The sequence below is a fragment of the Bactrocera latifrons genome, unplaced genomic scaffold (genome assembly GCF_001853355.1).
Source record: "Bactrocera latifrons isolate USDA-ARS-PBARC rearing strain unplaced genomic scaffold, ASM185335v1 scaffold_10, whole genome shotgun sequence".
Taxonomy (NCBI): Eukaryota; Metazoa; Arthropoda; class Insecta; order Diptera; family Tephritidae; genus Bactrocera; species Bactrocera latifrons.
Genome location: NW_017534408.1, coordinates 1,074,771 through 1,089,031, shown reverse-complemented (window position 1 = coordinate 1,089,031; position 14,261 = coordinate 1,074,771). Strand labels below are relative to the sequence as shown.

The 14,261-nt window shown below is 36.5% G+C and overlaps 1 protein-coding gene across 2 annotated transcripts in view; it reads left to right on the top strand.

Annotated features, from left to right (window-relative positions):
• LOC108965848 overlaps positions 1-14,261 on the top strand; it is a 149,517-nt gene that overhangs the window by 134,821 nt on the left and 435 nt on the right. For both annotated transcript variants that reach the window (XM_018928517.1, XM_018928507.1), the window contains 5 exons: positions 10,842-11,171; positions 11,241-12,021; positions 12,089-12,208; positions 13,297-13,542; positions 13,606-14,152. In XM_018928517.1, coding sequence (XP_018784062.1) covers positions 10,922-11,171; positions 11,241-12,021; positions 12,089-12,208; positions 13,297-13,542; positions 13,606-14,152 — 1,944 coding nt within the window. In that variant the 5' untranslated portion in view covers positions 10,842-10,921. The remainder of the gene's footprint in view (positions 1-10,841; positions 11,172-11,240; positions 12,022-12,088; positions 12,209-13,296; positions 13,543-13,605; positions 14,153-14,261) is intronic.

The following is a 14,261-nucleotide window of genomic DNA, read 5'->3' as shown; positions in this document are numbered from 1 at the left end:
GTTGGCAAAATTTCGCTGGAATTGGAACAATAACTCAATTGAGTAGCAAGAAAAAAGCATAAATACCTAAAATAAAACAACAACAACACATGCAAGCCGAGGATAAGCGCATACAAGGACCAATTCTTTAACAACCTGTGAATTTGGCAACGGTCAAAGTTTTGCCGACACACGGAGCCAACAAAAGCGGGCAAATACACATGCGAGCACAGAGCTGGTGAGAAAGATTTGCGCATAAAAAGAAAAAAAAAAACAAATAGCACGAGAAATTCAGGTGGTCCAACGGTTCATGCATTGTATCCAGCATGAATGTTCGTATTTACGCCCGAACGTGACCTCAAGTGCGGGTGTATACTAGACACGAAGCCGTGCAAGGACAAACGAACGCAAGTAGACGGTGAGAGGACGAAATCTGTACGAGCATGAAATAAAGAAAAGCAAATCATGATCATTGAATGAGTAACGAAATGAAGCTGAGAAACCAGACAACTTCCGCAAGCCAGTGAAGGAGCGCAGAAATGGCGCGAAGGCATCGCCTTGAAGACTTCATTGTGCAAAGATTTACGCTCCAACGGAGCACCCCACATACATACTACGCCTTCAGATTTCACATAGAATATTCCGAATTTTTTTCGAGAAAAGCCTTAGGCCTGCCAGCAAGACTAGCTCTTTAGCTGGTTAGCTGCTGCACCTTGTTTGCGTACCTCCAGCAGCGCTTGTGTGCCGAACAGATAATCCTGAATGATCCGCCTTGTAAGTACATACAATTGAGTATCTCTCAAAATTAAGTGCGAAAACAGCAATGAGTCCAAAAAAAAAACCATAGTAGAATAGAAAAATTTTGAAATATTAGAAAAACCAAAGGCAAAGCAGGCAGCTTCCTTGATGCAGAGATAACTATGGCTGAAGACGTAGAAATTCCTCGAAGGCTATACCAAATGTTGCATCAACTCAAACAATTAAAGAAATTTGAATAAACATGTGGAAATCGCACGTACCATTAGCTCACATAAATATTTACATACAAACTTGTGTCTGTGTGTATGTGTACTATGCCTCAAGACATGAGACATTCAATGAAATGACGTAAGTCGAAATCGCTGCTCGAAGGTTATTCGAGTTCCGCCAGTTCTTACTGCGCACTGACCCTAATTGGCTTTACAGCCGCAAGTGTGGGTGTCACTGCCATAATCCTTTCGCTGCTAGCGCTGTAATTATACCGTTTTAACGAGCGTGCGAAATTAAATGTTGCGCATTTTCCAATTGTTCGTGAATTCACCGTAAGATGAGTAACGTAAATAGTTGAAATTTGACGTTTCACTGACTGGCGACTAACTGTTTGCACAGAAGACAAAGTGACGCCGAACCTGCAGAGTCATTGAAATCGGGAATATCACTTTGTTTATTCATACTTTCAACCGGAAAATGTCAATGACTGGCGGTAGGACAGGTTAACAGCTGCGCTACCTCATCCAAGGTGACTTTAGAAAATTTTAAACAATATTTATTTATTTTTGTTCAAAAGTCGCGCCAAAAGATTTTATTCATCCGCAAAAAGGTTTATGCGTTTTTACAAGTTTCTTAACAAAAATGTCCTTTAATGGTCATGCAGACCTAAACTGGTTAAACATTGAACTCAAAAATAAATATTCAGGTAAGAATTTTCGTTAAACTTATATCTCTAGAGATTAGCATACACATTTTGAATTGAAATTGATGTTCATTTCCCAATTGACAAATGAATCAAAAATATTGATATTACCGGTTTTGTGTTGGCTTAATTTGCAGATTGTGCCAAAATGCTCGTTCGTATACCTGTCAAAAAATGAAATCCCACGCAAATAATTGCACTGCAGTCAAAGAACTTCATATAAAGAATATTGTAAAATTTACACGCTTATGAAGGGATTTCAAAAATTCTTACTATGAATAACAATAATTGAATACATATTCTTTGCGACACTTTGTAGGTAACGGGTGATCCAAGTAGAGGTACTTTTTTCAATAGATATACAAACAAGCAAAATTGCCGCATTTGATATTAAAGAGCTGCCATTTCATCCAGAAAAAACAACGGTTTAGTAAAGTGGTAATCGACTATTTGATGCCTGACATTGAAACTCGTGATCTCAGCGACATTTTTTTTCAACAAGACGTCTGAGAAAACAATGCGATGAGTAAATAATTTGAAATTATGGGCTGGTCGATTGGCTACCACGATAATGTGATATCACACCGTTAAACTTTTTCCTATGGCGATATGCAAAGTCTATGCGTCAATCCTGCTTCGATTCAGGCCTTGGAGGAAAACTTCATGCGCTTATCCATCGAAGAAAGCGTGTTGCGAAACCGATCCATGGTTGCTCGAATTACTGAATCTGCTGTGCGGCTATGTCAACCACATATTTGGCTGAACCTTTACTTCGATAAAAAGCTTGTCCGAAAATTTTCTTGTTATTCCGGATTACGTCTGTTCATTTATTTATTTATTTATWGACAAATTTATGTATACCAAAGTGGTGTCGATAATAAAACTAGCCACAATTGTGTCATTAGCAAATGTCAAACGAATCTTAGTATAAATCAAGTAACAGTTGCTTAAGAGACTAACTCCGAAAAACAGTATTCCACTTTGAAAGCAACACTTCTGAAAAAATATCCATTACCGTTTTGTACATCACTTTTACAGTTTTGCACCCGGTTAACTCATTCCAATGGATTTTGATGTCCTTTAACATGTATTGAATATGCATGGGTTTCCCAATATTTATCACGTTTTCGGGTGTTAGCCGTACACCATTCTTGGCTATCTCGTCCACTATTTCGCTGTCCTCAATGAATTTATGGCCTGGAACCCAGTAGAAGTGAAGTTGCTGGCTTCTGCCACCACTTTTCACTGCTGCCCTGCTTTCCAAAACAGTTAAGTTTTTATAAAAATTATTTGCTATTAACATAACGAATATTTGCCATTAAGCAAATACACTCAAATTTCACCTAATATTTCTTAGTAAAATCGTTTTAAGCTTCTTGAATTTCAAAGATTCTTGGCTTGGATCGTTATCTAATTCGCGTTGGAAAAAAATATATGGACATTATACTCTTCTTAATAAGTTTTCATACTACAACTTGTTTTTGATCAACGGCTAGGTTAAGTAAGGTTAGATGGCAGATAAAAAAAAAACAAAGATCGCATGTGGACTGCTATGTGTAGTCCTTTATGATGCTATAGAAAGGAAAAAGTCCTGTGTTCGAACTATAAATTTGCAAAACGCTTTGTGGCCAATACAAAACTTGCACATTCAAGAGGTAAGTGTTGAGTTGTTTTCAGCTCATCTTCTTCCATACAGCTTCGGCAGGCAGCGTCCGGAGGGATTTCCAGCCTTACTGCGTGGACGCCAATAGCATGCCCGTTAAAAGCCCCACTCTTAGGGAGAGGCTAACCTTACTGATGGTAAAGAGGTCACCTGATCTTTTTCCATCGTTCTTGGACCAAAAGGCTTTTGCGACAGCACATGTTCCGCCTATACATGCCAAATTTTGTGAAACTATCTCGCGAAATAAAAAGTTCCCATATAAAGACTTTTTTTGATCGGTCAGTTTGACATCTAGTCATATATCTTATAAGTTTCGAACAATTCTTTCTGGATATTACAAACTTCGTGGCAAAATATATATATATTCCGTTTAGAGCATAATTAATATCGAATTATGTAGGTTGTAAATTCCCGCTTGGAAAATATAGATTAGGGCTACTGAACATATTTTTTCTTTTGAAGCCCTCCGAAGTGGTCAAAATATTACAACAGTTTTCACAGATATAAGCTTTCACTGAGCTCTTGAAGCGATAAAGTTTGACAAAATTCACCTCACACATACTTATACACAACTTACTAGAGAGTAGCCTTAATTAGATTTATGTATAAAAAATATATTTTTGATTATATTTAACCAGTATTGATTCCGATTTGCTCTTCGTACAATCGAGGCTATCACACATTTTGGTAGTGGCTAAATTAACTTTCATTAACCAACGATTACAACACACCACAATTGAGATGATGCTGTGACGTATGATCCTACAAATTGTTTTTTCTTTGTTTTTTAATAATTTTAGCATGATATTTGAACACTTTTTGAACAAAATTTATTTGTCATAAATCATTCTTGTGGATTTCTAAATTGCTTTAATCATTTATTGCATAAAGTAATGATAGGGGATGTGCATTTGCAAGGACTATTAGCTACAAAGATCAAAAAACTGCCATTATAACGCGATACTTCGGCCAAAAATACAAAGGACTTTTATATAAAAGAATATTTTTGCTGCGCATTTGGGCGCGATATTGAAAAAGGCAGAGGAAATTTTACAAAAAAAAGAAAAGTTAATGAAAACTAAGCAAGCATTGGGACATATAGTTAAAAAGGGGCAAACATTAAAAGTTTATGTTTCATTATTATTATTATTTTTTTTTTGTGTCAAAGTGCTTGAATGCTGCGATAGACAGTCATACCGTTACAATAGTGGATGCATTTAATGGAACTGTCTTCTGCTGCATAATGTTCGCCCCTATCATTGTTTGGTAGTTTTTTCCCCGATTTTATAGCACAAATCGCACATAAAACAAAGCAAGAAGACGCGACAGTTAAACAGACACTCTGTCGCGCGGCACATTGCTTCGTAATTAGGGACTGAGGTGAGCCCGAATTTGCCGCGCAGATTGGCGGTGGTGATTTGAATGACTCGTACGCGCAAAGGACATGCGAGAAGGATTTTGCCGAGCATCACTTGACAAAAATGTCCCATAAACAATAAACGAAACAAAGGTAGATAACGTCAAATAGTTTATGTTTTCAAAAAACAGCAAGAAAAAATTAAGTATTTTTTGAAATAAAAAAAACCAAACTAAAAACGAAACTATTGTGCTCGATGTGTTATAAGTTCTAATGTAAACAACGCCGGATTTTAAGTGCTAAAGTAGTAAAAAGTGAGAAAGCAAGGAACAATAATATTGCGCATTTAAGAAATACACTTACGAACAATATATAGAATATTTACATACATATATTTCTAAAAAATAAAAATATACATAGATAAGTATATGCTACCCGCCTTTGTGCCGTGCTCCTGTTGCTCACGTCTAAGTTCTCAACGGCACACTGTGGCTCTTATGCCGTACATCCGGTGCTCGGGGTGCATACTCCACAGATTCGTCCTCATCCACGCATCTTCACTGCATCTCCTCCTGTGTGCTGGAAAACCAAAGGACATGCCGCAAAAATTCTTGGAGCTCAGTGGAGGTGGACATGCCGGAATGCGGCGGCGGTGTAAAAGTAAACTCAGCGGCAACAGCGGCAGCGCTGTGCCACCACACAAGTGCACTTCGTCACGGCCGATTGGTAGTCGAATTGTCCGCCGGTCCAATTACTTGGAAATATTCATCGACAAAGGTAACAATTTATGACCCATTGGACAGTTAAGATTTTTGTCAATGGCGAGACGGTAAAAGGAGCAACGGTTCTTTTAATTGGCATGATGGCACTTTCTCAAAAACTCAAGAAACAAGCACAAACACAACAGCAACGGCAACAAGTACATGCCCTCTAGAGTTGTTTGTCTTCTTTGTATTGTATTTAGTGATGAATAAACACGCACACAAACATACCAGTAACTTTGAAAAAGAGCAACAAGTAGTGTCTCAATTCTTATTGCCGTACAACAGCTGATGCATCAGCTGATAAGCTGTAAGGTAGACAGAGAATCACCGCCGCCACTGTTGCTCCTGCTGCTGCTGTTGCCGCTGCGACTGCGCCTGCGCCTGCGCCTGCGCCTTGCAAGTGGACCACCAACACGAAAATGCGAATAGTAATTTTATGGTTCGGGTGCGATCCGGAGCGCTCAGACTAAACAGGATGTGCGCTAGGATTTTCAAGTGAAACTTTTAAATGTTGTTGCGGCTCATAAATATCTGGTATTTCGTAAATGCCTGGGAACGGTTTCGTATGCGCATTAAATGCTACTTCGTAGAATCCGATTATTGCCTAATTATTGTGTTTTACTTTAGGTAAACGAGTGAATGCCGCAATAAAATCAATTGATATGCCATTAAAAATGTTGAACGAACATTAATACTTATAGTTAGATAAATTTATACAGTATATAGGAATGGTTTGAACTCATTGATAAGCGCAAGCACGTCTTGGCTACCACATCACGATTGACAATTATTATTATGAAGTCGTAAAGATAGTCATTATTTATATAGCAGCATTCAAGTATTGAAAAGCAGTGGCGTTTGAAATTTATTAATCGACATGCCATTGTTCAAATCTACCCAGATCCTTGTGAAGTGATCATTTTCATACTTAAGTTTATTCTAGGTAACGATGCATCTTATTGAAGAAGTTTTCATATATCATTAATGAACATCCCAGATGATATGGGATATGATATGTCAGTAAACAATAGCAAAATGTTCTGAATTGCACTTTGAATCACTTCGGCATTCACCGTACTCTACGACTCTAGTTTTCTGAGACATTATTCCATTAAAAGACCTCAACAGGATGGTCGCATAAAAGAAATAAAAATTGAGATATCGATATGAAACTTGGTTCTCGGGTTATTTGTCCCCCAAGAGAGGTTGATGTTGCAGATTGACAGAACCGGAATATTGCCACCATCACAAAACGGTGTTAATTGAAAACTTATCAGGTGATACAATTAATCATCACATTAAGACACAAAATTAAATTAGTACATCTTGGGCATCTGTATATTTTCAAAAATTGGACGGCATCCTATCCCATAATAGATTTAATGTTTATATTTCACAAACCATATATAGCTCATATGACCACATTTGCTGTGTTAGGTTATTCTGGTAGGACAATGAGCCACGCATAAACCAGTTTTGGCCCGTTACGATGCTCTATTGTTCCCTGGTGCCTTGCTCTAGACAATTCCTGCTAGCTTCTCCATCTGTCCGACCAAAAAATTAGCAGCTAATATTCCAATCATGTTCCTACAGTCTTTTCTATAGAGTGCAATTAGAAATTTTGTGTACTTACGACCTACCGCTTTGAACATGACTTTTGCAGTTTTGCACACAGGTAGCTCGTTTCATTGGGTTTTGATTGTTTTTACCACGCTTCTGACCATATGTTTCCCAATGTTGATCACGTTTTCCGGTGTAAGCCGTACACCATTCTTTGCAATCTCGCCCACTATTTCATTGCTTTCAAAGACACTTTTGACCAATATGCGATATGAGGTTACTGCCTCGTTTGCTGCTTGGCTGCCTAAGTAAACGTTGAACCTGAAATTGTCTGCAGGCTTTCGCATTCGCAAAGACTTCAGCTTGAAATATCCTGCAGTGGTCCGGCAACTTAGAAGGCTTCCTAGGGCTTTCGGCAACCATCGCCCACTTTAGGTAAGGCTCCATATCTTAGGAACTACTTGAAGTAGTAGTAAAGTGGGCTAAACCGGGCTAGAACTAAGCCCACTTCCCATATATCACAACTATAGATTCCATATGATTCTTTGCTTACAAATTTTATTTAAGGTATGACTGAAAAATCATACCCTGAATAATCACACTGAAAAATAGTCGATATCAGACTATAATATTTCAAGTTTCCATACACAGAGCAAGAGGACCTTAGTACAATATGTCGTAATGTCAAACACGAAAACATCGCTTCAATACTTCCCCTAATACCATATACCAAATAAAAAGATTTTTGCACTTCGGGTGGAGTTTATACCGGATGCCTTAAAGGTATTAAGAGAACGTCACTTTAACAGTGTATGTGTGTATATCACATATGTATATCTCATTTGAATAAATTAGGATAATATTAAAATAAGTATTTCTTTCCGCGAGTTATAATATTATATAACTTATTGAGATACCAAATCTGATTGTAATCGAATTATGAATGTCGAATTCTTCCGTTGCTAATGGCAAATTATTAACAGTCGACAGTCTTACAAAAAAAATTCCACTTTTAATATTTTATTAAAGTTCTTTAGTCTAATACAACAAGCTCTTCACGAATGGCAATATTCATTGTTTCTTAGTCGCGGCCTCACTATAGTGCCGCTATACACACTGCTCATGTAACTTATTTTTGTTCATCACTCATATTCGTTGCACTCCAATCATTTGAATGATCACTGGTTTATCAAACTGCCCCTGTGTCTCGAAAGCAATAACAATCTTAATATGATATATTCAACCGGATGCACTAACCAGTATTTATGAGCAAACCATGTATACACAGTATATTAATATTATCAAGATTATTACCAGAAAAAACAAAAACAAAAAAAAAACAAGTAAGGTAGTCCTATGTTCGAGTGCACGCTCAATAGCGTGGGAATATTCTCTGATGTTGACAAAACTTTATATATACATACTTAGTTTCATTACAACATTTTGCTTTATGTCCGAGGTACTTTTATTAAAGTCAAGATGGTTAGCACAAATCACCGAATTCAGGGTATCACATTATGGAGGACCACTAAGTTGGTAGTTTGGGACAAAGGTCTTAACAGATTTCATTCATTTTCAGCATAAATAACAATAATATTTAAGGGCCATTCCATCAATTGGCCACATGGTTTTGTACTCGTATTTCGATCAAACAAAAAAATTACTATTTCTTTTATTTTTTAACGACCTGAAAATTCAGTACAAAAAATTTGAAGTTATACAATTGAATGTAAAAAAACCTCAGCTTTCTGATAAAAATATTTTCAAAATCCAAAAAAAATTTCCAAATCCTTAAAAAAAAATAGTTTTTTGTGCTTTTCCACCAATTTTTTCCCCAAAATTGACTTTTCCATTCGATTCCTCGTTCAATTTTTCGTAACCAATGTTCAAATATATGGGACTCTGACCCCTTGAACAGCAACAAATCTTTTCGTTACACACACACATGCTTTTTTCCTCCCTGACAAGTAGAAGTAGCTTTAGGGGTTAATAGAATAAATTTGTCTTCTAGACTTTCATTTGTCCCCAACTATCTGAATTTAACCATTTAGGTTGGTCAAAATGTGTGATATTTTAGTGAAATTTCTCTAAGTTTGACGCTGAATATTAATAAAGTTGATTAAAACCATGGCCTAACCCTCATATTTTTAATATAATGAATTCAGAACCTCTGGTTGAAGTTTTCCACACCAGATCAATATATTGAGTTAAGTTAAAATCACACATATATTTAACGAATTCGTTTTAATATAATTTAGGCTGACGCGAAGCAAGATATATACAGTTGCAGTTTTGTCAACGTTTAAAGAATTTTCTCCGGTTCGGTTAAGCCAGAATTTAACCCTTCCTTACTTGTTTGAACTCAGATTTGTTGAACCTTGTGTCTGCAAAAGTGTTAATGCGAGGAGTTTTTCTTCATCACTTACATATGAAGCAGCCACAAGTCATGATATTCTTATGAGAATTTATGAAGAACATGTTTTAGCCAAAAAAACTCTGCACGTTTTTAAGGTCGTAATGTTTATTACTATTGAAAAAAATAAGTATGAAGAACTAGATGCATTACTAGGTTGCTAAACACAAGAAGAGCACATAGAATAATAGGGAGTAATTCAAGGATATATTTCAAAACGTTTTAAAGCAGCCGGATACATTCAAAAGCAAAAAAATTGGGTGCTAGATCTTGTAACCAAAAAACGGTAAAATACGATATTGATCTCTGTAATGCTGCTAGAACGCTACAAAGAGGAGTAGTTTTCGCATCTGATGGATGAAAAATGAATAATTAAAGACAAAACAAAAAATCATATATGAGACCTGGTCATCCAGCTAAATCAAGGGCAAAACTCAATATCCATGACGCCAAAGAAATGTTCCGTAGTTGGTAGGATAAGAAAGGTGGTACAATTATTAGATTCTAAAACGAGGTGAAACCATTGCTATCGATTTTGAGTAATACTATTGTATAAGATTTTCTTAAGTAAATGTTCTAATTTTCAACAAAAAAAAAACGCACGAAAACGCGATTTTCAATAGGACGCTAATAAAGTAGAACGATAGGGGCAGCAAACGATGCCATAATTTTTTCGCTCTTTCGACATTTCTCTTTTGTAAAGTTTGCTTCGATAGGGAAGTAGTAAATTACTATATTATTGACTTTTGGTATTGAACTCAAGTTTGCATTAGATAAGATAAGTCGCAAATTAAGATTATAAAGGTTTTAAAAATATATTTTACGAAAGGTCCACTAAAATTCCCAAAATAATTATTTGTAGGTCGATTTCGTCATCAAACTGTATGTCCACGACTTGTCCGTTCATTTAGTTTGGCTAAGATATTCTACATATTGACAGACAAGTGCATTATAAAGCCACTCAGAAAATTGATATTCCCTATATTAGATTTAAAGTAGCTATAGCAAATATTGAACCCATATTATGCAATGTCGTCTATATTTCTTTATAAAGAAGGCAGATGGTACAAATTATAAATAATCTTGCAGATTGACTAAAGTTACAAAATTTTCACTCATTCCGTTCCGCCTCGTCATTCCCATGATTTATATAGTACATATATGTATATAACGATATAAATGATACTCCATATTAATATCGATTATTTTAATTGTTACACGCTGTGACAAGAGCATAGAAAATAAAAACTTTTTATTAATATTAATAAATCGTTTTTTCAACTTTACATTGCACTCAATTTGTCAAAGCTGCGTGTTGTTTAACAACATTTACGCAAAAACTAAATATTTAATTGATATATTATGTGCCGATATTTAAATGAATTTATATATAGTAATATGAATATGATGCAATATTTGGTATTGCCACACAGTCTTTCTAACTCGGCACTACTGACCAGTAGGTCGAAGCGCAATTTCGGTTATTACAAAGACATACTTTTATAACGAAATCATGTACAAATTGACGCGGACTCTTTTATTGCCAATAATGGTGGTTATTTTACCGTCAATAAACGGTAATTTGAATGAAGATACAAGAGTGCCGAAAAATCAACTGAGTTTGTCAGATATATTGGAATACAACACCATACTTTTCCCACTGACCACCGTAAGCAAAGCCGAACTAGTGGGTGAAGAATGTCACGCGCGATTGCAGGAGCTGCGACGAGGCATTTTGCAGCGCGAATTATGGGCGCTTAAAGGTTAGAACACGCTGCAGCGCTAATTGTTGTTATAAATAAAACAAATCTTATGCTTTTAACAATTTTCAGTACTTGACGCCTCCGGCAAGCAACCACCCGCTTTCATGCTCGGCGACAACATGTGGCTGGGTAGTGCTGAGCTGTGCAAGGCGGCACAGAGCGGCCTTAACTTGGATATTTCCCGTTATGTGACGCACAAAATGAATATGTCCCTGCTAACGGACAAAACGCCTTTTGATGTGGACTATCGCGTTATTTATGCCGCCCATAATTCCTCGTACCAAGCAGACGTCGTGTATGGCCAGGCGCGGCAACTCTTACATATCGGTTTGTGCATGCCGTCCGAGTGTAACTCTCAACAGTTGATGGAGTTGGTGCCCGCATATTTTGCAAGTGAGATTTTTCTTAGTGGCGACCTCCATGTGATCAAACCACGTGTGCTCAAAGTGAAGGCAATGGAGTTTAAAGCGGGGGATTTTTATAAAATGATTGCATTCAAATTAGTCGTCGTTTTTGTCACATACACAGTGTTTATGACTTTGTGCGCTTATTATTTGCGCACAAGACGCTTACCAAGTACAAACGTTCAAGTAAAACCAAGCTCGTTAGAGGCTTTTGTACTTTGTTACGATTTCCAATTAAATTGCTCGAAGATACTAGCGCCGCCCGATAGCGCGTCTAATACATTTGCTTTCTTGAATGGTGGACGCATTGAGAGTGCTCTTATTGCCACATTTTTCCATACTTTCATTATGTTGAAAGCCATTGTCAGCAATCCGATGCAGCTTTTCACTTATGTGAGTAGTATGGGAAATATGGAGGTGGCCATGGATGTGTTTTTACTAATCAGGCGAGTTTCGCATTCAATTTTTCCATCAATATTTTAATTACTTATTCAACACATATATTTTGTATAGTGGATTTCTACAGACCTATAGTTACTTGCGGAATCGAAGTCAATTGGAAACTATAAGACGATTCAACTTCAGTCGAAGTGTTTTGGAAATCGTCAAGCTGACATTTCACCGTTTTCTCAGGTGAGTTAACTTAGCTTTTGAAGCTGCGCTAAACAGAAAATACGTTAACTTCGGCTGCATCGAAGTTATAAAACTTTTCACAAATAAAAAAGTTTTCCATACCACAACTTGATTTTGATCATAAAGTTTGTACGACAACTGTATCCTCTAGTAGTCTGATATCGGCGAAGAAACGGACATGTGCGATATTTCAGATATAGTATAATATCAAAAACTTACTGACTACTTCGTGTATACAGACAACTATCATACCTAATGGACTCAGCTCAGCCCAGGTGATCATCTTTTTTTTATACATATTTATTTATATTTTATGAGATCCCAGACCCAGACCAGAGGTATTAAATACCAAAGAGCCTCAGAATTACGGATCGTGACCTCAAAAGGTAGATAGTACCGATAGTCTAATTTCGATATCCAGAAAATAAACCATCTGTCTCATTTTACACATTAGTTATTATTCTGCAAAGCATTTCTTCTTTAGTCTGGCATCCTACTATCCTACTTTTTTGGAGTGTATTTAATAAAAAAGTCCATTTGTTCGTGATGTCATAAACGAAAAAAGGGAAAAGTTCCTATGAATTTTTGCTTTTTCGTTCTCGTTTTGGTAATTGCGTTTTCTATACAGTAATCAAGTTCTTCTCTGTTACTTAATTTGAGCTATAAGTGGGTTCTCTATTGTTTTATTCTCCTCAAACCTTACTTTGAGAATCGTCGATTAATTTTGAAAAATTTTCGTTTCCCGTTATCCCCTAGTCGATCTCCAAAAAGAGCTCCGAAAAAAGATGCCGTGTAATTGGGGTCGAAATGTAGTAATATTGAATTTATACTGTTTTATATCACTGACGCATTTGTTTATAGTTATACATCATTTTTGGTAGCTCCGAATTGGCAAGGAAAGTAGGGACGCTTGAACGGTTTAGGAGATATTAAATTACTAGAGGGCCGGGGCTCTTTATGCAAAATGAAAAATCGATTTTTTGAAATTAACAAGCGAACATAAAACCATAATGAACAATTAGTCTCTCTTGATAGACTGTCCTACTGGGGAAGAATACAACGTATTTATTTTTTTATGTTATTTCTAGATTAGCACCACTCTACTATTTTATGCTATGTGTTACCTATTTAACGATGAAATACAACGACAGTACAACCGTGTTTAATTTATCGGGTTTTGTAACGGAAAACTGCGAGCATTACTGGTGGCGCAACGTGCTCTTCATACACAATTTATACAATCATAAAGAGATGTGCTTGGCATGGACCTGGTTTGTGTCTTTGGAAATGCAATTTACGATCACCTTGACAGTGCTCTTGGTTATTTATGCTAAGTAAATTGACAAATTCGAAAATATATGTATATATATACAGTATAAAACTTTTTCTTCTTCCAGACACCCAAAGTATGCTAAGATTTCTCTTTTGCTGCTAATGATATCATCTTTGGTATATCAAACAATCGTGGGCTTACAGGTGAACTTTCAGATATCTTTGGAGACCACATTTACGTACTTTACCCAGTTCTATGCGCATCCGCTAGTCCGAATTTTTCCATATCTCTTCGGTGCTCTCACTTGTTGGCTTTACCTCGAATATAATGCACAGCTTCAATCTTTTAAATTATTAACGAATTTCTACTGCCAACTCATTCATTTGGTATTTATGATTTGTATGCGACCCGCTCCATTGGGGCGTGGCTATTCAGTGTGGGTAGAGACCTTTGTTTTCGTACTACAACGTTGTCTTTATACTATGAGCGGCTGTTGGTCCATTATTGCTGCGGCGAATAATCAACTCGCTTGGCATGGTCGTTTTCTGAGTGCCAAAATCTTTCAGAAAGCAATTCATGTGTCCTATGCCTTATCGTTGCTGAATTCTCTGGTTATTATTTGTCTTTTTACGGCGGGCAGTAAGTTGGTGTTTGTGGAACCGATCCGAATGGTAAGTTAAATTCATAAGCGGTAGAGTTTTTTTTTTGTGAAAATATGATGGAAATATAAGACTATTATTATCCTTATACATATTTCCAAAAAATGTAATCGAAGCTTAT